The 22,451-nt window shown below is 43.2% G+C and overlaps 1 protein-coding gene across 1 annotated transcript in view; it reads left to right on the top strand.

The window, feature by feature from the left end:
• ARHGAP31 (Rho GTPase activating protein 31) overlaps window positions 1–22,451 on the top strand; it is a 127,866-nt gene that overhangs the window by 79,299 nt on the left and 26,116 nt on the right. The window contains exons 4-8 of the mRNA XM_003795097.3: window positions 9,224–9,306; window positions 10,594–10,701; window positions 11,515–11,657; window positions 18,953–19,151; window positions 21,175–21,299. Coding sequence (XP_003795145.1) covers window positions 9,224–9,306; window positions 10,594–10,701; window positions 11,515–11,657; window positions 18,953–19,151; window positions 21,175–21,299 — 658 coding nt within the window. The remainder of the gene's footprint in view (window positions 1–9,223; window positions 9,307–10,593; window positions 10,702–11,514; window positions 11,658–18,952; window positions 19,152–21,174; window positions 21,300–22,451) is intronic.

Here is a 22,451-nt window from a genome sequence, read left to right as displayed (position 1 = left end):
TGAGACTCTGTCTCAAAAAAGAAAAGAAAGAAAAGAAGAAGAAAAAGTAGATCAAGAGAGTATTCATCCCAGTGAGGTCAGGGGGGTGCTGGAGTACAGTCATCAGACAGGGATGTTTCAATTGAAATTACGCAGGGGTTGCAATTCTTGGGAAGGACCAGATGCCGGCTCTAATGGTGGGAGGAAGCCTTTCTCATGTGTCCTGCAATAAACTTATTTCCAGCATATAAAAAGTTCTTCAATTTGAAATGATACAGGAATGAATGAAACATGTTCTTAAAAATTGGGCTCAGGCCAATAAAAATATATTTAAGACTTTTCAGTGATACCAGGAAATATTAATATGATAATTGGAAAAAAATTCAGATATACATACAATTGTCTACTAATGAAGGAGTGAAAAGAAGGATGTTCAAAAGACTTAACAGGCATTCATTTCAGTAACTGGATTATGGATGGCATTTTTTTGTGGTATATTAACTGTATCTGCAGTAAGAGATCTTAGCACAGCTATTCTCAACCTATGGGTTGTGACCCCTTTGGGGGTTGAACGACCCTTTCACAGAGGTGGCCTAAACATATCCTGCATATCAGATATTTACATTATGATTCATAACAGTAGCAAAATTACAGTTATAAAGTAACAATGAAAATAATTTTATGGTTGGGGGTCACCAAACATGAGGAACTGTATTAAAGGGAACTATTTCAATGCTTTATTATTAAGGCATTAAGAAGGTTCACACACACACACACTCACACACACACTTCTACCTCTCAATACCAAAATACCATATATTGCTGTTTTGGAATGTTTTTAATTCAGCAGAGTGATAGGAGATTAATGTTCTCTGATCTCCATGTTAACAAATATAGAGAGGCATTGTATGGGTTATTCTCTCGCATGTGCCAGGATTTCTGAAACCAGGCTCCTACTAATGGACATTTGGGATTTGGGTTTTTTTTTTTTTTTTTGAGACAGAGCCTCAAGCTGTCCCCCTGGGTAGAGTGCCGTGGCATTACAGCTCACAGCAACCTCCAACTCCTGGGCTCAAGCGAGTCTCCTGCCTCCGCCTCCCAAGTAGCTGGGACCACAGGCGCCCGCCACAACGCCCGGCTATTTTTCGGTTGCAGCCGTCATTGTTGTTTTGGCGGGTCCGGGCTGGGGATTCGAACCCACCACCTTAGGTGTACGTGGCTGGCGCCTTAGCCGGTTGAGCCACAGGCGCCGAGCCATTTAGGATTTTTGTTTCTCAACACTCTGCTTGAATAAACAACATAATAATCACATTTTTATACTTACAAATAAGTACTTTATACTTTTTTCTGTTTATACTTTCTTTATACTGTTATCTGTTTATAACCTTAAGGGAAAATCACCCGAGCAGATTTTCTGAGTAGAGTTCTTGTTTAAAATTTTCTCACACACAATCTAACATATGCCCACTTAAGAGAAAAACTCAATTCAATTCAAGATGAGGGGAAAGGGAAAGAGGGAGCAGAGGCGGGAGGGAGGGGCGAGGAGAGGAAGGAGGGGATGGCTGTGCTCCCGTTTAATGGGCACAATGTAAGGGCACAGGTCGCACCTGCTGGGTGTGGGACTCTCCCTAACAAATGAAAACATTGTAAGTAATTATACCCTCACAATAACCTGTTAAAAATAAAATAAATAAATAAAATTTTGTCACACAGTGCCAACATATCTTCCCCAGAGACAGGAATGCTCTTTTCCCCACAGACTGGCCCACACCAGGTATTTTCAACTTTTAAGCTATTTGCCTATCTGAGTCAATCAGAAATAACATCTCACTGTCACTTCAGTTTGTGTGTAAGATTTTGTTTTCTACATCATTGTAATCCTCTTATCAGGACAATAGTTTCATATTTGAATGACAGAACGGAGTATCATTATACTAATAAACTGAATGAGTCTAATTTCTTTTAACAAATACCCCATTCTATTATAGTTGGGGGTAAATAGGGATTCTTATCTACAAACTTCAGAAATACCATTTCTTCTTAGATATCATCTATAGACTCAGAATAAAACCCACATTTATCTTTCCACTCTTCCCAGATATTGCTAATCATTCTGTTCTCTCACAGCAACTGAAAAATATCAGTGTAATATTTTGTCAACTTGTCATCAAATCTGAAAGAAATCTGACATTGTATTTAGGCAATTTATGGACACTAAAAAGTAAAATAGGAATGTTTTGTTATGACAGCTAACCTCTACATAGATAGGACCTAATGAAGTTAACTGTGTGGAAAAATTTATCCTCTAAATTAGATTTAATCACAGTAATGAGAATATTATGATATAAGCAAACTTCCCTCCACTAAAGTAGAATAATATCTCAATGTAATAATAAGAGAATTAAAAAACTGTTAGTGGAATAAAAATACTGATAATAGCTCTCATTTATTGAGTGTTTACTATATGATAAACTCATTATAAGTATTATCTCCTTTAATACTCAGAATAACAATAGCCTTTGTTAGTATAGTTAGTAAGTGAAGGTAAAGATTTGAAATGTCTTATAGCTCCCACACTACTCAAAAATAGAGTTAACAGCACTCAAGTAGACCCAGGCATTAAATAACTTCATATGAAATAATGAAGGAACAATTCCATGAATGGTGTAAGGAAAATTGGCTAACTGTTGGAGAAAGGAAAAATCACATTGTATCTTTACAATTTAACAGATTTCAGGGTGGAGAAAGGTTACCTAACAATCAAAGCAAAGGGAAAAAAATCACAAAACACAAATTCAACAAACTGAAGTGAATACAGTAGAACCTCCATCGCTGACCACCTCCCTACATCCATCCCCTCCTTAAGTTGACCTAATTTTCATGGACTAGACATACACCACATGGACGAAGGCCTAGTTCCTTACATTGACCATCTCCATGTTGACCACTTTGTTATAGTCCCTTGGGTGGTCAACGTTGGTGTTAATGTATAAAAAATACACTAACAAAATTAAGAGGCAAATTACCAATCATAAAATACTATTTACAATAAAGAAGATAGGAGATTAATGTTCTTTAATTATATAGAATTTCTACCTAGCAATAAAAAGAAAAAACTACATAATATCTCACTAAACAAACAAGCAAAGAACTTCAACAGACAATTCATAGAAAAACAAATCAGGCTCGGTGCCTATAGCTCAACAGGCTGAGGCGCCAGCCACGTACACCTAGGGTGGCGGGTTCGAATCCCCAGCCCGGACCCGCCAAACAACAATGACGGCTGCAACCAAAAAATAGCCGGGCGTTGTGGCGGGCGCCTGTGGTCCCAGCTACTTGGGAGGCGGAGGCGGGAGACTCGCTTGGGCCCAGGAGTTGGAGGTTGCTGTGAGCTGTAATGCCACGGCACTCTACCCAGGGGGACAGCTTGAGGCTCTGTCTCAAAAAAAAAAAAAAAAAAGAAAAGAAAAACAAATCAATTTATTCTAAAATTGATACCAATATGTTAGAATAGCATATTTGCATAGTAAAGAAATCATTTTTTAATGTTACCATTTCATACTGACAAGCTTGTACTAAGACTGGCTCTTTTATAGTTTTATGCTGGAAGTGTAAATTGGTTAGACATCCCAGAAAGTCGCTGGAAACTATTATCCTAAAATGTTCATACTCTTTAATCCACTAATTGTATTGCTAGGACTCCATTGTAGGGTAATAGGCAGATAAGCACACAAAAAATTGATCTATGAGTATGTTCATGGTAATGTTACATATAATATCAACATTTTGTAGAGTACCTCTCTAACAATAGATGATTTAAATAAATGATAAATCTATTATTTTAAAAACTGTGTTGTCATGAAAAGTCACACTTTTGAAGAACATTTATTGGCCAAATTATAAAATTACATGGAAAAAGAGTAATATATGCAACCAAATAGGAGATTATGCCTCGTGATGGAACTGGGAGCCCTGGGCAGACTGCTGCTTTTTTGCTTCATGTGCAAGTAAGTTAATAGTGATTATTTCTGGATGGTCAGATAAAGGTGATTTATTTTTTGTAGATTTTTTGTGTTAATTTTGAGTATACATATTGGTTTCCTGTTAACAATTTACCAGAACTAGGTGACTTAAACAACAGAAATGTATTTTCTTATGGTTTGGAGGCCAGAAGTTTGAAATCAGTTTCACTAGGTTGAAATCAGGGCAGGGCTGAAGAAGCTCCAGACTGGAAAATCCATTCCTTGCCTCTCCCAGCTTCTGGTGGCTGCTGGCATTCTCTGGCTTGTGGCCACCTCACTCCCATCCTTGCCTCCCTGGTCACATTGCCCTGGCCTCCTCTATGTCAAATCTCCCTCTGCCCCTCTCTTCTAAGGGTACCTGGACTATATTTAATCCTCTCCACCACCACCCCCCACCCCGGCGAACTAGCATAATCTCCTCACTCAAAACCTGATTTAGGCCACAGTTGCAACTTTTTTCCCAAACAAGGTAACATTTACAGGTTCCAGGGATTAGGACCTAATATCCTTAGGTGTTATTTTATTTTGTTTTTGCAGTTCTTGGCTGGGGCTGGGTTTGAACCCACCCCCTCTGGCATATGGGCCAGAGCCGTACCCTTTTGAGCCATAGGAGCCACCCCCTTGGGTGTAATTATTCAACCCACTACATTCTGTTTTTACCAGGAAAAAAACAACATTAGTTTTAGGGAAAATTCAGTTTTGTTCAGACTAATCCAGCTAAAATTATTATACCCAAAGTGGGGGAAAGTTGCTGATTTGAGATTCTTAGAGGAGGCAGTTTAGAGAGGTGTTAAATTATATATTGAGTTGACATCAAAATAACGTCTTTCTGTATCTATCAGTCTCCCTCATTAAATCAAAAGCTTCCTGAGGACAGGAACTGTGCTTATTCTACTCCTTGTTGTGTTTCCCTGCTCTCCAACTGGAAAATGTTGTAACCATTACTTAGTAAATGTTTGCTGACAGGTTTGTTGACCAAGGCACATCATTCTGAAACGTCACTAATGGCAGATAACTAGCTCCTTGCAGTAGGCAAAGTCAGGCTGGCTGTGAACTCAAGACAGCTGCCAAGGAGGGCAGTGCCAGCTGTCTCGGTTTGCCCCATCAACTCTCCCAGTTTTAACACTGAAAGTCTCATGTTCCAGGAAGCCCCTCCATGTTAGCCAGGCTAAGATGATTGGTCACCCTGCCAGGAGCCCAAAGTTGGAAGGAGCTGCCTCAGAAATGCTGGTGTTCAGCACAAGTGGAGAATGTACACATGATGGTACTGTCCTAGAAGAGTGGCCCAAGTGCGGCTCTTTCACATTCTCAAGTTCAGAGCAAAATATTGACTCATTCACTTATACCATTCAGCAAATGTTTACTGGGAACTTACTATGTATGCCTGGCAAGCATAGTTTTAGGTGAGTGAAACAGAAAAAATCTTTGCTCTTGTAAGTTGCACATTTTAATAGAGGGGATAAATGATAAACAAATGTGAGGCATAGATCTAGAATAAGATCTATGTGAGATGAAGAGAAATAATGCAGCATACAAGGGAGAGAATGATGGAGATTGCTATTTTAAGTAGGAGAATCAGAGGTCTCTTTATAAGGCGACATTTGAACAGAGGCAAGGATGAAACAAGGGAACACTGGGCAAGTATCTGGGGGAAGAAGGTGCCAAGAAAAAACAGCAGGTGCAAAGGCCCTGGGGTGGAGGGACACGCTGAGCTTGCTGGAGGGAACATGTGGAGGCCAGTGTGGCAAGCATGGATGAAACAATGGGAGACAGACTTAACAGTGCTTGCTTCCACAGGTGTAATAAAGACATATGTATAAAGACTATCTGGGAGGACATGCAGTGGTTCCCCCAGAGATTTGCGTTGGAAGGAAGACTGATTCCTCTGTGCATTCCTCTGGATGCTTTGCTTTTTATATATACTGTATACATATAATCTGTGCATGAATCACTTTTTAAAAGTCTAGTTAGTAGCTTAATTTAGGATGTTACAAATGGCTGTATAATAATTAATCAGACATTAAAAGACGTAGCTGGGTGCAGCTGCAGGTTGTTTGTGTTGGGCTACCCTAGTGGGGGGCTGCCCAGGCAGCAGAACTGGAGGTATAGAGGCCATGGCAGCTTTGAGTGAACAGAGAAATCCAGAGTGAGGGCCCTGCAGTGGGGGATAGGAGCCTAGAAGCTGTTGTCAGTACTGATTAGGAGAGAATGGTCACAGAGTCATCCTAGACCTTTTAAGATTTAACCCTTAGCCACATCGCTCTGGCTAATGTTGAGTGATATTCTTTTGTAGGCAAAAAATTGGGGTGGACAAAATTTCAATTCCCAAACCACAGTTGCCTAAGGATGGGTTCTCCTATCCTAAAGGGAAAATGTAAAGAAGCTTAAAATAAGTTTGCAGTGACCAGATCCCTCTAGGAGAAAAATGAGGACTTACAGAGATTATGGAGAGGTTTGGCGTGGGATGGAGAGAGGTTGTAAATAATGAAGTAAACACCAACCCCAAATGGGACCCGCAGGCATGGGGGTGGGGGGGAGGGTGTTAGCCTGCCCCACCTCTTAGTACAAAGATGACTAACAGCTTCCTAAATTATTAAAGGAACTTTCCATGAAGGCTGTTAAATTAATTGGCCTCCACCTTTATTCCCCAGACACATTTTTTAAAGGGGAGTGGGGTTGATGGTACAGAGCTTTACAAACCCTGATCCTGGCTTTGCAGAGATGAAGAGAGGCCTCCCCACCCCTCCCTCTGTGCACAGCAGAATGTGGGAGGGTCCGCACCACATTCCACAGCCTCCACCCCCCCAGCTTCTCTCTCTCACTCCCCCTTGTGAGGGTCTCTCTGCCTTGTTAGACAAGGGTCCCCTCCACAATCCTGTTTTCTAAATGACAGCTCCAGGAAAGAGAACGGAGGTGTCAGGGTGCTTACTCTCAGGCTGACAAACCCACCAGAAGATTGGGACGTCTGTGGCCGGAACACTCCCAGTCTCACATTTCTCTCCCACTTCTGCTTCTGCTTAGAACGCGAAACCTCAAGTTCTCCATGTAAAGAATTTTGGTTGCCTTTTAAAATAGTGGGTTTCTGTATGGTATATATGCTTTACTTCAATTAAATAAAAAAGGAATAAAACAGAAAAACGTGGTAGACAAAGCCTGGGCATTGTGTCCCACATAGTAAGTGCCTACTATGTGCCAGGCACTGCTCTGGGCCCAGGGACTTATCGTATCCCTACACGTACAGAGCTTATGTGCTAAGGAGTGAGACAGACAGTAAACAATGACCTTAATAGATAAACATGTTTATAGTGTGTGTGGTGGTGGTGAGTCCCGTGAGGGGAAAATGAGAGCACTGGGAGAGCTAGGCTGCAGTGGGATCTCACAGTTCTCTAAGTTAGAACAGATGACAGACAGTTGGTGTCACCTGCAGTAGGGCCGGAAAATGGGAGATACCCAGTAAAGTTAATTCCCTTCCACTTTCTATGCCTAAAAATTCTCATTGCTGACAGTGTGAACTTCAGTGTTACCTGCAAGCCAGCAAATGACAGCTGAAGACTAAATAGAGGGCCAGGTGGCTCACACCTGTAATCCTGGAACTTTGGGAGGCTGAAGCAAGAAGATCACTTGAAGCTAGTAGTTCAAGAGCAGCCTAAGCAAGAGAGAGACCACATCTCTACAAATAAGAAAAATTAAACTAGGGTGATGATAGGCACCTGTAATCCCAGCTACTCAGGGGGCTGAGGCAGGGAAATTGCTTGAATGCAGGAATGTGAGGTTGCAGTGAGCTATGATGACACCACTGCACTCTAGCTAGGGTGACAGAGGGAGACCCTGGCTCAAAAAAAAAAAAAAGAAAAGAAAAGAAAAAAGAAAACAATGACGGAGCAGTGGTGAACAGAAAAAGAAAAGCAACCATCCATTAGAGTCAGGATATTACGTTTGGTGGTATTGCAGGGGCAGGATTTACCAATTAAGAATGTGTTTTATAACTATACCATTGCTATTTGTGAATGTAAAGCAAGCTAAAAGGAAATAAAAAGACCTTGAATTCAAGATCATGAAGATTGAAGTGAGCTCCAGAGCCCCTTTTAAAGAACAGTTGAAATTCTGTAAGTTGACCACCCAAGGAACTGTAACAAACTGGTCAACATACAGAGGTTGTCAACACATGGAACTAGGCCTACTATACTGATATGTACATGTGGTGCAGTCGGTGTAGAGAGGTGGTCAGCTATGGAGGGTCCAGTGTATATTTTGATCTAGGTGGGTCACCCAGGAATATACATATGAAAAAACTCATGGAACTATAGCTTAAGATTTGCATACTTTATTTAATAATATAAGTGATAATATGTGAGTGACATCTCAGTGAGAAAAGAAAGCTGGGTATGATCACCACTGACTTTGGATCTGGTACTGCTCTTGTGCTGGCAGGTTCTGAGCAGGCCGCACTGCAGAGGGAGGGGCCTGGGCACTGGCAGGATGGATTCTCAGGACAGGGACCCAGGCCTGGGGTCAGGAGAATCTGCCCACATTGTGCTGAAGCCCCAGCAGGTGTGAGGTGGACGCGGGCCAGCCTGTGACCACACTGCTTTATTGCTGTTCCTGCCTCTCCTTGAAGCCCTTGGGGCTTATGGAGGAACAAAATACACAGGAAATAACCGGAGAGCAGGTCCAGGCAAGGCCACCAGGTCTCAGGGACAAAGCTCTTATCCCTGCTGAGGAAGGCACGTCTTTCCTGCTTCCTGGCATCTAAACAGGCAGCAGCTGAATTCTCGAGGTCATGGTCACAGGCGAGGTGGGGAGTGGCCGTACCCACAAAGACTGCTAGCCAAGTGGACACGGGTGCCACCCTGTCAGCTCCCTCTCACTCTGCCTGCCTCTTTATCTCCCCACGTGAGTCTCAGCAACGCTCTGCCACAATGGACACACCCAAGAGTCTACACATTCTTGACAGCTAATAACCATCTCAGGACACACAGGGACTTTAGAGGCCCACCCAGCCCCTAAAACACTTTACGTCATCAGCCTTCACCTTGAGACACTTTACGTCATCAGCCTTCAAATCATAGCTGGCTGGTTGTTTTCATGGAAAGGATGCCTCTGGGAAGGGCGACCTCTAGGCACTGTCATGAGGCTGCAGTGCAGGGCCTGAATCTTGCCAGCACACAGAGGGGGTCGCACTCCGGAGCACTCACTGGCCTGCTTCATATTCTTCTCCACAGGAGGCAGTGTCACATTGCCCGGAAGAACGCCAACTGGCCCGAATCCAAAATGTTATCCAGGAGCTTCCCCCCTCCCATTATAGGTAAGAATCCCTGGGAAAAGTAACATGGAGCCTGGGCACCATGGCTCCTGCCTGTAATCTTAGCACTTTGAGAGGCCAGGGCAAGAGAATTGCTTGAGGCCAGGAGTTTAAGAGCAGGCTGAGCAACATAGCAAGAATCCATCTCTTAAAAAAAAAAAAAAAATTATTAGCCAGGTGTGAGGTATGCACCTGTTATCCCAGTTTACTTGGGAGGCTGAGGCAGGAGGATTACTTGAGCTCAGGAGTCTGAAATTACAGTGAGGTATGATGACTGCACTCCAACCCAGGTAACAGAACAAGATCTTGTCTCTTGGGAAAAAAAATACTGTGCAAACTCTTAAGGTGATGGGACTGGCAGAAGGACTGGCCGACATCATTAAAAAGGAGCAAATTCAGAGGACAGTGGCTTTACTGGGTGACACTTTGAAAGTGGCGAACAGTCATCAAAGTGTCACTGTCATCAAAGTGATTTGGCACTGGACCAGAGACATAAGTGCCAATGGGCAGTCCTCCTCCAGGTCCCTTACAGAGGACTCTCAGAGTCCCTCACGTGGTCATTCCTCTCATGCAAGTCAGCCTCTCAGGGGCATCCTTGGTTCTTACCCAGATTTGTAGCAGAACCAAATCTGTGGGAGACACAATAGCTTTTAAACAGGGGGTGCTGCAGTGTTTGAGCTCTCTGCTTGCTCTTCAGTACCACGCCTTGCATCATCCCATCCTTTGATTTCATTTTCACAGGTTAGCACTAATTGCCCTTATGCCTGCCCATCTTTTATAAGATTTTGCTGGAAGAAAGAATTTCTAGCAATAGCAAATGTCACAAAACAAGCTCCCTGAAAAGTACTAAGTTATCTCTAGCTGGGAGAAATTTTTTTCTTTTTTTTTATTAAGTCATTGCTGTGTACATTAATGCAGTCATGGGTACAATGTGAAAAAAAAATTTTTTTAATAGGGCCTAGATGAGAGCAGTTTCAAGACTGCACAGAGGTGATTCTGCCCTGGTTCGTGGCCACTAAGAGGGCTCAGACTCTGAAATGCTGTGGGTCCCTGGTTTTGCCTGTGGGTGATGCTTCACAGGCACAGGCCCCCACTGACTTCTGCCCCACGCAGGGCCAGTGTGCCTGGTGGTACTTGCATCCTTCTTGACATTTTCCCAGTATTCCTTCAAAGTTCATAAGACAGAAATATTTAGAGTCTCTTAAATCCAACTTAGAAATTACTCCAGATGTCAGGCTTTACATAGGCCCTGAAGTTTTCTCACTTTGTCAAAAAAATGAACCATTACAGGACCTTGGAATACCTGATCCGACACCTGGCCCACATCGCCTCCTTCAGCAGCAAGACCAACATGCACGCCAGGAACCTGGCCCTGGTGTGGGCACCAAACCTGCTCAGGTAACCGCTACACCATCACCTTCTCACCACCCAGTGTGCTCAAAACAGCTCCTGAATGAATGAAGACAGGGCTCTTCAAAATTAAAGCCCCTTTAAAACAACCTTGTAGCTGAGGGGTCATTTGTAGCACATCTGAGTTAAATGTGACTTTAACATTCTAAACTCTGCCTGCTAACTTGGAAGCTCTGGGCTCCAAAGGCATGTTTTGGGGGGTTTTGTTTGGTTTGGTTTTTCCCTATAATCATAATGTGGTTAAAGTTATGGGTCTGTATGTTACAATTTCTTGAAGAAAAAGGCTTTATTGGCTTTTGATTTTGGTGGGGTAACAGCTAACTCTAACCTGGATCATCTGCTTCATACGACTTTGTAAGTGATGACCTACCCCATAGAATAATTGAGTGGGGATGGAAGGGATCCTATGAAGATAGTGTTTATAATTTTGCAATGCATAATACCTGGTAACTGTTTTAAATGTGTTCAGTGTATTGAGCTTCACAGTCCTTGGAGGGTTCCTTTACTTAGTCCTACGTACAGTAGAACCTCCATAGTTGGCCGCTTCCTCATGTTGACCTAGTTTGCGCTGATTGGACATGTACCACATGTACAGTATACTAGGCCTAGTTCCTTTTCTTGGCCAGTTTGTTACAGTCCCTTGAGTGGTCAACTTACAGAGGTTCTCCTGTAGTTAAGTATTCTATAAAATAAACTATAAATTTAGAAGATAGGGTTTATGCAAAAGGCCTCCAGGCTCCCCTTGCTGCTTCAGGTTGCAAGGCAGACTTGTTCACTGAATGTGTTTCTTTCATGGAATAGGTCTAAAGAAATTGAAGCCTCTGGTTGCAACGGAGATGCAGCCTTCCTTGCTGTCCGGGTCCAGCAGGTGGTGATCGAGTTCATCTTGAATCACGTGGATCAAATCTTTAACAATGGCACACCTGGGTCTCTGGAAAACAATGGTAATGACTCTTCCTGACATATACCACCCCCACCAGCCTATCTTTCATTGTTTCCCTAGACATGAGGCCCAGGGATAAGCAAGGGTGGGCTTGGTTTTAGCTCTGAGTGTTGGCTGTGTGTTTGTGCTGATTGTGTATGTGTGTCAGTGTCCAAGGATCATAGACATATTCATCTGTATGTGTGCAGCAAATCCATGCTGTGTTTTCATGTAGTTTTAGCATGTTTCTGGTCAGTTGCATATATGGCCTCCCTGTGAATGGGGCAGAATAGAACTGGAATCATGTTCTACCAGCTTTGATGAGCTCTTAAACACTGAGTTATGGCACTGGCAACATTCTTCCTGACTGTTAGATTTTATCTTTACTTTCATTATCATATTACATAAGACCGTTATGCCTTCACCTTGAAGTCTTAGATGAACAAGAGGCAACATGTTCATACTCGCCCTGCACCAGACAGTAGGCATACAAAAATGAATGTTTGTGGGTATCTCATAATGGCATAATGAACATTAGGAGTGAATTGGCTTATATGTTTGAACTCCTGTGAGCCTAGTTTGTAAAAACCAGAAGCACAGTTGATCAGGAAGCCTGCTGTATGAGAGTGGCTTTTCAATATCTGATGAGCTTGTTAAACCACAGATTACTAGACCTTCATTCCCAGAGTTTCTGGTTTAATATGCTTGGACTGTGGCTGATAATTTGCAGCTAACAGGCTTCTAGATGATGCTGATCCTGCTGCTCAGGCCATCGTTTGGAGAATCAGTGCTGTGTGAGAACTTTATCTACATGATATTTGTTAGCTCATCAAAACACTCTTTCCCAGTTTATCTAATATATTTGGAAGAGCCAATATACTCATAAGAATAATCAGTTGCAGTTAACATCAAATTTTGATTCCTGGCATAATTGCTTCCACCCCTTCCCTGTTCTCTATGTGATTTATGACTTCTCTTTCCTTAAATTATGTTTATTGAGATTCAATACACATAAAATACACCATTTTAAAGTGTAAAATTCAATGGTTTTTAGTGCATTCACAAAATTGTACAACCATCACCACTCTAATTCCAGAACATTTTCATCACTCTATAAAGAAACTTACTTGTCTTTGTTTGTGCTGCTACAAAAGAATATTACAGACTGAGAAATTTACAATGAACATAAATTTATTTCTGCTGAGCATGGTTGTGTGCACCTGTAGACCAGATACTCAGGAGGCTGAAGTAGGAGGAATACTTGAGGAGTTAAAGAATGGAAGGGCAGGAAAGAGAAGGGAAGGGAAGGGAGGGGAGAGGAGAAATTTATTTTTCATGGTTCTAGAGGTTAAAAGTCCAAGATGGAGGGGCTGGCATCTGGTGAGGGCCTTCTTGCTTTGCTACGACATCCTTTGGTGGAAGGTGGAAAGATGAGAGAGGCAGAGGACAAGCTTGCCAAACCCACTCCCATAATAATGGTGTGATTGCATTCAGGAGGGCAGAGCCCTCATGATCTAATCACCTCTTAAAAGTTCTATCTCTCTATAGCTCAGTGCCCGTAGCACAGTGGTTGTGGAGCTGGCCACATATACCGAGGCTGGTGGGTTTGGACCCAGCCCAGGCCTGCTAAACAATGACAACTGCAACAGAAAAATAGTCGGGTGTTGTGGCAGGTGCCTAAAGTCCCAGCTTCTCGGGAGGCTGAAGCAAGAGGATTCCTTGAGCCCAGGAGTTGGAGCTTGCTGTGAGCTGTAACGCCACAGCACTTTACTGAGGGCGACAAGTGAGACTCTGAATCAAAAAAAAAAGTTCCATCTCTCAAAGCTTTTGCACCGGGGATTAAGTTTCCAGCACATGAACTTTGGGGGACATGTTCAAACCAAGGCAAAACCCCCACACTCATAGTTTTGGGGGTTTTTTGAGACAGAGTTTCACTATGTTGCCCTTGGTAGAGTGCCATGCTGCTACAGCTCACAGCCACCTCAAACTCTTGGGCTCAAGCTATTCTCTTGCCTCAGCCTCCCAAGTAGCTGGGACTATAGGTGCCTGCCACAATGCCCAGTTATTTTTTTGTTGTTGTAGTTGTCATTGTTCTTTGGCAGGCCCAGGCTGGGTTCAAACCCGCCAGCTCCTGTGTATGTAGCTGGCACCCTAGCTGCTGAGCTACAGGCACTGAGCCAAAAAAAAAAACTCATTAAGCAGCCACTGCACGTATTCCCCTCACCCCTCACCACTAACCTACTTTCTGTCTCTATGGGTTTGTTTATCCTGTACATTTCATATGAATGGAATCATGCAATGTGTGTTCTTTCATTAGTGGCTTTTTCACTTTGCGTGTGTTTTCAAGGTTTACCCATGTTGTCGCATGTATCAGTACTTCATTCCTTTTACCCACTGCACAGTTGATGGGCATTTGGGTTGCTTCCGTTTTTCACTATTATATACAATACTGATTATTATTTAAGTATGATACTGCTATGACTATTCATGTACAAGTTTTTGTATGAACATAGGTTTTTAATTCTCTTCATCGTATATCTAGCAGTGGCTGACCTTTCCTTTTTATTTTCAGTTCTCCCATTATAGATTTTGGTATTGTAAGCTATGTGAAATCCCTTTGGAAAGCAACTGAGCAGTAATATGCGTGTGTTTATTAATTCATCCCTTCAAGTTAGCAAAAACATGATTGGGTATTTATTCTAGGAACTATTGCAGGCATTTCCACATGCAACGTTTTATTAACTTGTCGCAGCAACATCATAAAGTTGTTACCAACATTACTTTTATACACAAAGACCAAGACATCCAGAAAAGCTTAGTAAGTACCCAAAGCCATAATAGCTAGTAACTTATAAGGCAGAGTGAACACTGAAGCCAAATCTTTTAGCCCAGGCTCTTTGCTTAACTCTATTTTGCCTCTGTGAGGAAAAAAAAAAAAAGAAAGAAAGAAAACTAGATAAATAAATTATGTTGGAGAACTAATGGCTTTCGGAAATGTTCTTCTAGACAGCAAATCCCGCCCATAACTGTTAAGGTCATTCCTAATTCCAACCTGGAAATGCCTGTTCTCTTTACGACCATTGCCTCAATCATCTTTTGTCCTATGTATTGAAATCCACTTTACTCTTTACCCTTTAACTCTTGATTGCCTCCAGTGCTTGTTATTCAAATGTATTTCTTTTCTTTTCTTTTCTTTTCTTTTTTTGAGACAGAGCCTTTAACTGTCACCCTGGGTAAAGTGCCCTGGCATCACAGCTCACAGCAACCTCCAACTCCTGGGCTCAAGAGATTCTCCTGCCTCTACCTCCCAAGTAGCTGGGACTACAGGCACCTGCCACAATGCCCAGCTATTTTTTGGTTGCAGCCATCATTGTTGTTTGGCAGGCCCAGGCTGAATTCGAACCCACCAGCTCAGGTGTATGTGGCTGGCGCCTTAGCTGCTTGAGTCACAGGCACGGAGCCCAAATGCATTTCATTTAAAGCTTCTTGTTACAAATTCTTATTGACTTTGGTAGGATGGTGTTATTGCATTCACCATATTTAATATTTATACAAAATAGAATAAGTACTATTCTCTGGAATTTTAGACTTAAGCAAAGTTCTATTTCCAACTGAAAAATTTTTAGAAGTTATCTTAGTCCATTTGGGGCTACTATAACAAACTTCATAAGCTAGTTAGCTTAGAAACAATAGAAATTTATTTTCATAGTTCCGGAGTCTAGGAAGTTTGAGATAAAGGTGCTGGTAGATTCCAGGGTCTGGAGAGGGCCTGTTCCTCCTACACTGCACTTTCTTGCTTTGTACTCGCAGGCTGGATGGGGCTTCTTTGATAAGGGCTCTAATCCCATTCATAAGGGCTCCACCCTCGTGACCTAATCAACTCCTCAGGGCCCCATCTCTTAACACTACTGCATTGGGGACTGGGTTTCAACATATGAATGGGGGGGGCACAAATATTCACACTGTAGCAGGAGGCACAGAATCCAATACCTTTATTTCATACATGAGAGCAATGAGGCAGAGAGATTGTGCTATCTCCAACATTCATTCAAAAATAAATATGTAACAAGTACCTCCTATGTACCAGCACTATTCCAGACACTGGGAACACTTTGGTGTGCAAAACAGCAGAAACCCTGTATGATCCAGCTTGGGTGGGGGGGAAGAGAAGCAAGATAAGTTTACCAGTAAATATATTATCACTTCAAAGACAATAAATCCCAAAAAGAAAATATGGCAAATGATACAATAGTCAGAGATGCTGCGATGTTATTTGGGGACAGAGTGGTCATTGTTTTGGGGAACTGATCTTTGAATTGAGACGTGAATGACACAGGGAGCCAGTCATGAGGGGATATAGGACAAACGTTCCAAGGCCAGAGAATAAGGAGTGTAAAAGCCCTGATGTGAAAACTGGCTCAGAGTGTTCCAGAAGTAAGCCAGTGTTGCTGTAACCAGTGTGGTTTCCAAAGAAGGGTGCCCCGCTCTGGTGGGTACCAAAGACCAAAGCAGTAAAGTGTAGGTGTAGGAAGAAACTACTAGAATTTCTTTTTTCATTTATTTTTGTCCTATACTATATAATGTGTAATATTCTATATAGATTTTCTAATATTCCATAACATTAATATGATGGCACCAATGTATAATTTACAAACGTATACATCTCTAAAGGAAATATATATTCAAACTTTTTTACTATGTATTTGTGAAGACCACTGTGAGTGGACAAAGAGGGGAGGAAAAGCAAATGAAGGGTCCTTGCAGATCACGCTAAGAGTCTAGCTGGTTTCAGGGGCTGTGGGAAAGCACTGGTGGACTTAGAGCAGATGAGCGCAGGAGCTGAGCCCTTGAGCTGCCATGTGTGGAAAGGCCAAAGGCTGGAAGCAGGTGCTAGACCCAGATGAGCAAGCTCGGCAGCCTGCACGGGCACGTTAGCAGTCAGTGGGAGCAAAGTGGCTGGGGTCGGGATACATTTTGGAGATATAGTTATGAATTTTTTTTTTTTTGAGACACAGTCTTACTCCATGCCCTGGGTCGAACGCCGTGGCATCATAGCTCACAGCAACCTCAAACTCTTGGACTTAAGCCATCCTTTTGCCTCAGCCTCCTCAAGTAGCTGAGACTACAGGTTCTTGCCATAGCAGCCGGCTGGTTTTTCTATTTTTCCTAGAGACAGGGTCATGCTTTTGCTCAGGCTAGTCTCAAACTCCTGAGCTCAGGCAATCCACACACATTGGCTCACAGAGTGCTAGCATTAAGTTTACCAGTAAATATCACTTCAAAGACAATAAATACCAAAGGCATGAGCCACTGCACTGGGCTGAGGTATGAGATTTGTTTATAGGCTGTATATGGGGGAAGGGATGCATCAAAGAGAATGAATAAAAACTAACTGTCCTGGGTTTCAGCTTGTGTACTGAATGGCCTGTGGGGCATTAAGTGACATGAAGGAAGTAAGAGGAGGTACCAGATATCGGTGAAGAGCGCGGGTCACAAGCTCCACTGTGAAATGTAAAGGGAGAGAGGCCTGATAGATGCACAAGCCCAGATGGTGAGCAGCCTTGGCCCTGCGCTTCCTCTGGGCCGGGAACTTAGGGATAAGTGGGTGCTAACCCTAACTCTCCTGAGCCTGCAATTTATTTTCTTCCCATTATTCCAGTTGCTTCCAGGGTGATTTAATTTTTTTTTTTTTTATAGAGACAGAGTCTAACTTTATGGCCCTGGGTAGAGTGTCATGGCATCACATAGCTCACAGCAACCTCCAACTCCTGGGCTTAGGCTTCAGCCTAAGCCTCCGAGTAGCTGGGACTACAGGCACCCACCACAAAGCCCAGCTGTTTTTTTGTTGCAATTTAGCTGGGGCCAGTTTTAAACCCGCCACCCTCAGTATATGGGACTGGCACCTTACCCACTGAACCACAGGCACCACCCGAGATTTAACTTTTTTTTAAGTAAAGAAGTGACAAAAAAAAAATCTAGAATCTGAGAAACCATATAAACAACTCTTGGAAGTAAATGAAATGTAAATGTCTTTAACCTCGGCTGGGTTGAGTCAGAAAACTAGCTTAAAGCCGGAAACTGTACTGCAAGGTTTTCAGGGTCTCAGGATGTATTAACTACAGTCCTCGCTGGGTATCTCCGTGCTCGTCCTCCCTGGAAACACCCTATTGTCACGTACTGTCTCCATTTTCTATGAGGCCCTTTTCGATGGCTTTACGTCCTTCCACCCAGAGCAGGTCATGCTCTGCAAAGAGAAATAGTGCCATCAAGCTGCTTCCTGAAAATAAGGTGAGTCTCCTACCAAAAGTGGTTTCTTAGTCTCAGTTGGTCTAAGTTATCCTTGAGTCTCTTCACTACTTCAGAAGTCACAGAAAACTGGCATGGCCACCAAGGACTTAACAGAAGCAAACTTAGGCTTCTTTTTTATGTAGATCAGGTTTCTCAGCTGTGGCACTGTTGATAGGTCATGCTGGATCATTCTTCCTGCCAGGCTCTGTTCTGTGCACTGGGGGATGTGCGGCAGCATTCCTGCTGTCTCCCTGCTAGATGCCAGCAGCACTCGCATACTCATTTGTGACAATCAAAGATGCCTCCAGAATTTGCTAAATGTCCCTGGCTGTGGTGGGGAGTGGCAGGCAAAATCATAACAAGATGAGAACCACTGACTTGGAGAAAGAGTTGACCTTGTCCTTTATAAATTGTCACCGTCACTTCCCTTCCAAAAAAAGATAGGAAAGGATTAGCCACATACACTAGAAGACAACTGAGCAGTGAGGATAAAGCCACATCTTTTTAGGGAAGAGCATCAGCTGTAAATGTCCTTTGACTACAAAGATATAAGCCTGGGTGATCTGGGAAAGACAGAGGCTCCAACGTGAAATGGCCTTGGAGCATGTGCTCTCCAGCTGTGGGGAATGGGGGCAGTCTCCTGCCTCACCCTAGCTGGGCTAGGTCACCTACGTGGCTGGACATATATTCCCATCTGGGCAAAACACAAGGCAAAGTTTTCAAGAATAAAGACCCATTGTCGTTACTCTGGCTCGTGGTAAGTACTCAATGACTGTCATATGAATGAATGAATGAATGAATGGTCTTTCTCTGAAAAGTACTGAAAGTACAGTTTCCTCCTGAAGCCCCTGCTTGTCATCTGGCTAGTCTTTTTCCTGTGTGTAGTCTCAGCCCTAGGCCAGGAGAAACCAGGGCTGGCACTTAGCCCCTGTCACGAGATCAGGAATGGAGGGACTGTGTATAGGGAATCTGGCTGGACCCTATGCACATGCAGGCCTCCTCCAATCAAGCTCTTCTCTTCACTTACAGAAAACCAGCCCATGGTGAAGAGCCTGACCTTGCCAGCCCTCTCCTTGCCCATGAAGCTGGTGAGCCTGGAGGAAGCTCAGGCCCGCAGCCTGGCTACTAACCACCCCGCTCGAAAGGAAAGGAGAGAGAACAGCCTACCCGAGATTGTCCCTCCTATGGGCACCCTCTTCCACACTGTCCTTGAGTTGCCAGACAACAAGTAAGAGGGGTTCCTTTAAATTCTGGGAGATGTGTGGTAGAAGGAGACAGAGACTGTCTGGTGGCAGCATGGGCTGAGGCAGGGGCATCTAGGCGGGCTGTGCAGAAATGCTCCAGGAGAGAAAGGGGCTGTCTCCCTGCCCCTCCCTCACAAGGGCCTTCACTCACTGCCCCCGGTCTCCCACCATGGACCACAAACGTCATGTTGGGGGTGGAGAGTCATGGGGTCATGTCATGAGTCGTCACTGAAATTTCTTACTCTTTAAACAAAACAGGCTTGACATTTATAAAAGGAATTTTACTAAAAACGAAAACTAGACCTCTCTACCCGCTGCAAAGGGCATCAGGATGGGTCTCGTGATAGAGGACACCTGAACAAACGCTGCCATTCTAGGCTAGGAGCCCGGGGCGAGTGGCAGCCCCAGATTTCTTGCCTCCTTTCAACCCTGCCAGAGCCCTCCCTCCCCTTCAAAACAAATCAAACACCGTTCTCCTCGGGGGATATTTTCATTCTTCCTCTCTCACTTTTCCTTTGCTGCACTCCTGGTCTTCACCCACCACCTCAGTGGTACCCCACTGTAGAAGGAGGCAGGGCTTGAATCAGTCCCAAATTCTAGGCAGTAAATGGAAGGGCTGAAAGGCAGTCTTTTCATTGGAGGGTATCATCCCTGCTGTTTGGTCAAAAGAGGTATAAAAACAGGGACCCCTTGCAAGGCTGCCATCTTGCCCAACCATAGGGGGCACCACTGACACTGCATGCTGTAAGAATGGTGCACCTGGAACTCACCTGGTAAGATAACCCCCATATCCTGGAGACCATGGGTTGTGCTTTGTTGGGACTGAACCCCACTACTTCTCTCCCCAAATCCTTGGAAGGTAAGACTCTCACCCAGGGATCAGAAAGAATTCCCTGGAAGGACCATCAGATGCATTTTCTCTGCACTTTCAGAGATGCACCATACCCCAAAGTATGCCACCTATAAAATACCCCCCAAGGCCAGTATTGAAAAAAACTAGGCCTGCTCCAAAAGAAACCACTGAGCACCGCAGAGCTATCTCAGGCTGATTATAAAAACATTCTAGACTTGGGATCAGGATGTTCTAAGAGAGTCCTGTAAATAAAAGGATTTTTGTGTGACCTACAAGTTGCAGGGTTTCTCCTGGAACTTTATGAAGGCCAGTGGCTGGGTGGAGCCCCAGCACGGCAAGGTCTCCATGGTGACCCCTGATGGTGCCCAGCTCCTGTGACCCAGCCTTTCCCCAACCTTCCCCCAAAGCAGCCGGGTATGAGGAAAAGCCTAACTTCCCTCTGCCTGGCTTTGGAGTGCCCATTGGCCAACCCAGCAGCCTGTCACTCTCTCCAGCCACACCAGGCCAGATCCGTCTGCAGGTCCGCTTGCTCATCCAACCCTTTCCAGTCCATGAGTCTGCACCAGCCCTCTCCTCGCCTTTGGTGTCCAGCGGCACGGCCACAGTGCAGGGAGCATAATGGGACCGAGGTCTCTGGTCTTCAGTGTTTAATCTTATTTAAAAAAAAAAAAAAAAAAAGGTATCTTTGAAAACCCAGGACTAAAGTGCTTGCCAAAATTTCTACCGGAAATCTCAGGACTGTGTGGTTGCATGGGACCTTGGGGGCTCCCACTGGTCCCTCTGTGTGCCCCTACCCCTGCCTTTAGTAGCCAGCCTTTGCTTCTTGCCCTGGGGAACTTGGTTTGCTCTGACTCCTGACAGCCAAGCTTGTTCATCTAGGGCATCTCCAGCTGGGGTGAGGGTCAGGCTCAACTTGGATTTTTCCTAAAATATCAGAGCCATTCATAGCTAAGAACACAATTGGAATATTCTATTTCAACATAAGACTGACCAATGGGACACAAGAGTCAAGCATAGCACCACTTCTGTAGGATTTGTGCAAAATCCTATAACCTCATCAGACAAACCCACACTGAGGTGTAGTCTACAGAATAAATGGTCAGTACTGAAACGACTGGTTAACAAACTAACCCCTTGGTTCTTATTTGTTTTAGGAGAAAGCTTTCTAGTAAATCAAAAAAATGGAAATCAATATTTAACTTGGGACGTTCTGGATCAGACTCCAAATCAAAGTTGAGCAGAAATGGGAGTGTATTTGTGAGAGGGCAGAGACTCTCAGGTAAGAACCAGCAGCAGTTACATTTTGTGATACATGTATTTGTTTCCTAGCTGTGCTTCTTAAGTCTTTGTTTTGATATCATCCAACTCACTAACCCTGAAAGACAAATTTATAGATTAACTGAGGAGGTTGTAAAGCTTGGTAGGCTTACAAAAAAGTTGCAAAATAGTACATAAAAAAACTCTTTATGTAGCTTCCCCTGTTATTAACACCTTACATAATATAGTTATCAACGCCAAAAATTTTTAATATTGATACAATTTCATTAACTAATTTATAGATCTTCATCATATTTGAATAACTATCCCACTAATGTCCTTTCTGTTCTAGGATTCAATCCAGAAATCCACATTGTATTTGGTCGTCCTGTCTCCTTAATCCCCTTCAAACTAGGAGAATTCCTTAGTCATTCTGACTTTGATACTTTGAAAGTGTACTGGCCATTTATTGTGTAGTCAACACCTCAGTGTGGGTTTGTCTGATTGAGGTTATGGAGTTTAGCACAAATCCTACAGAAATGAAGCTATGCTTGGCTCACTGTTTCATTTCAGTAGGTACATCATGCCAATATCTTATTGCTTGTAAAAAGAACTTTGTTCACATGGTTAATGTGTTGTCTGTCATGAATTTTAGGACCCATCAGTGGTTCTTACCTGCAATAGTTATTACTGTGGTGTTTGCCAAACGATGATTTTCTGTTCATTGGAGTTTTGTAAGATCTGTCCCTTTTCCCCTAGTGTCATGATTTTTAAAGGACGGTGCCCCCCTTATTTCTGAAGCACTATGTAATGGAGACTATAACCAGTCAAGCTGACTATTATGTCAGGAAAGAGAAGACCAAGGAAATTTTCCAGAATGACTTTTTGTGTTTTGAATTGAAAGTATAATAAAAATGAGGGCAACAGTTATGAAAACAAGCTGTAAAAGATGAATGTACAAATGCAATGAGCAAAACTTGACTGGATCCTAATTTGAATTTTAAAAAAGCTACAAAAGAAAATCTAGGGAACAAATAGGGAAAATGGAGATATAGATTAGATATTAGGTGATATTAAGGAATTATAAATTTTCATATCTTAATGGTTCTTAGAAGACACATGCTAAGCTTGAGTATTTAAGGATGAAGTGTTAAAATATTGACCCTCGGCTCGG

Source organism: Otolemur garnettii, unplaced genomic scaffold (assembly GCF_000181295.1).
Source record: "Otolemur garnettii isolate 467f Iridium unplaced genomic scaffold, OtoGar3 scaffold00089, whole genome shotgun sequence".
Lineage (NCBI taxonomy): Eukaryota > Metazoa > Chordata > Mammalia > Primates > Galagidae > Otolemur > Otolemur garnettii.
Note: the sequence above shows the minus strand (reverse complement) of the source record. Positions and strands in the feature narration are given on the sequence as shown.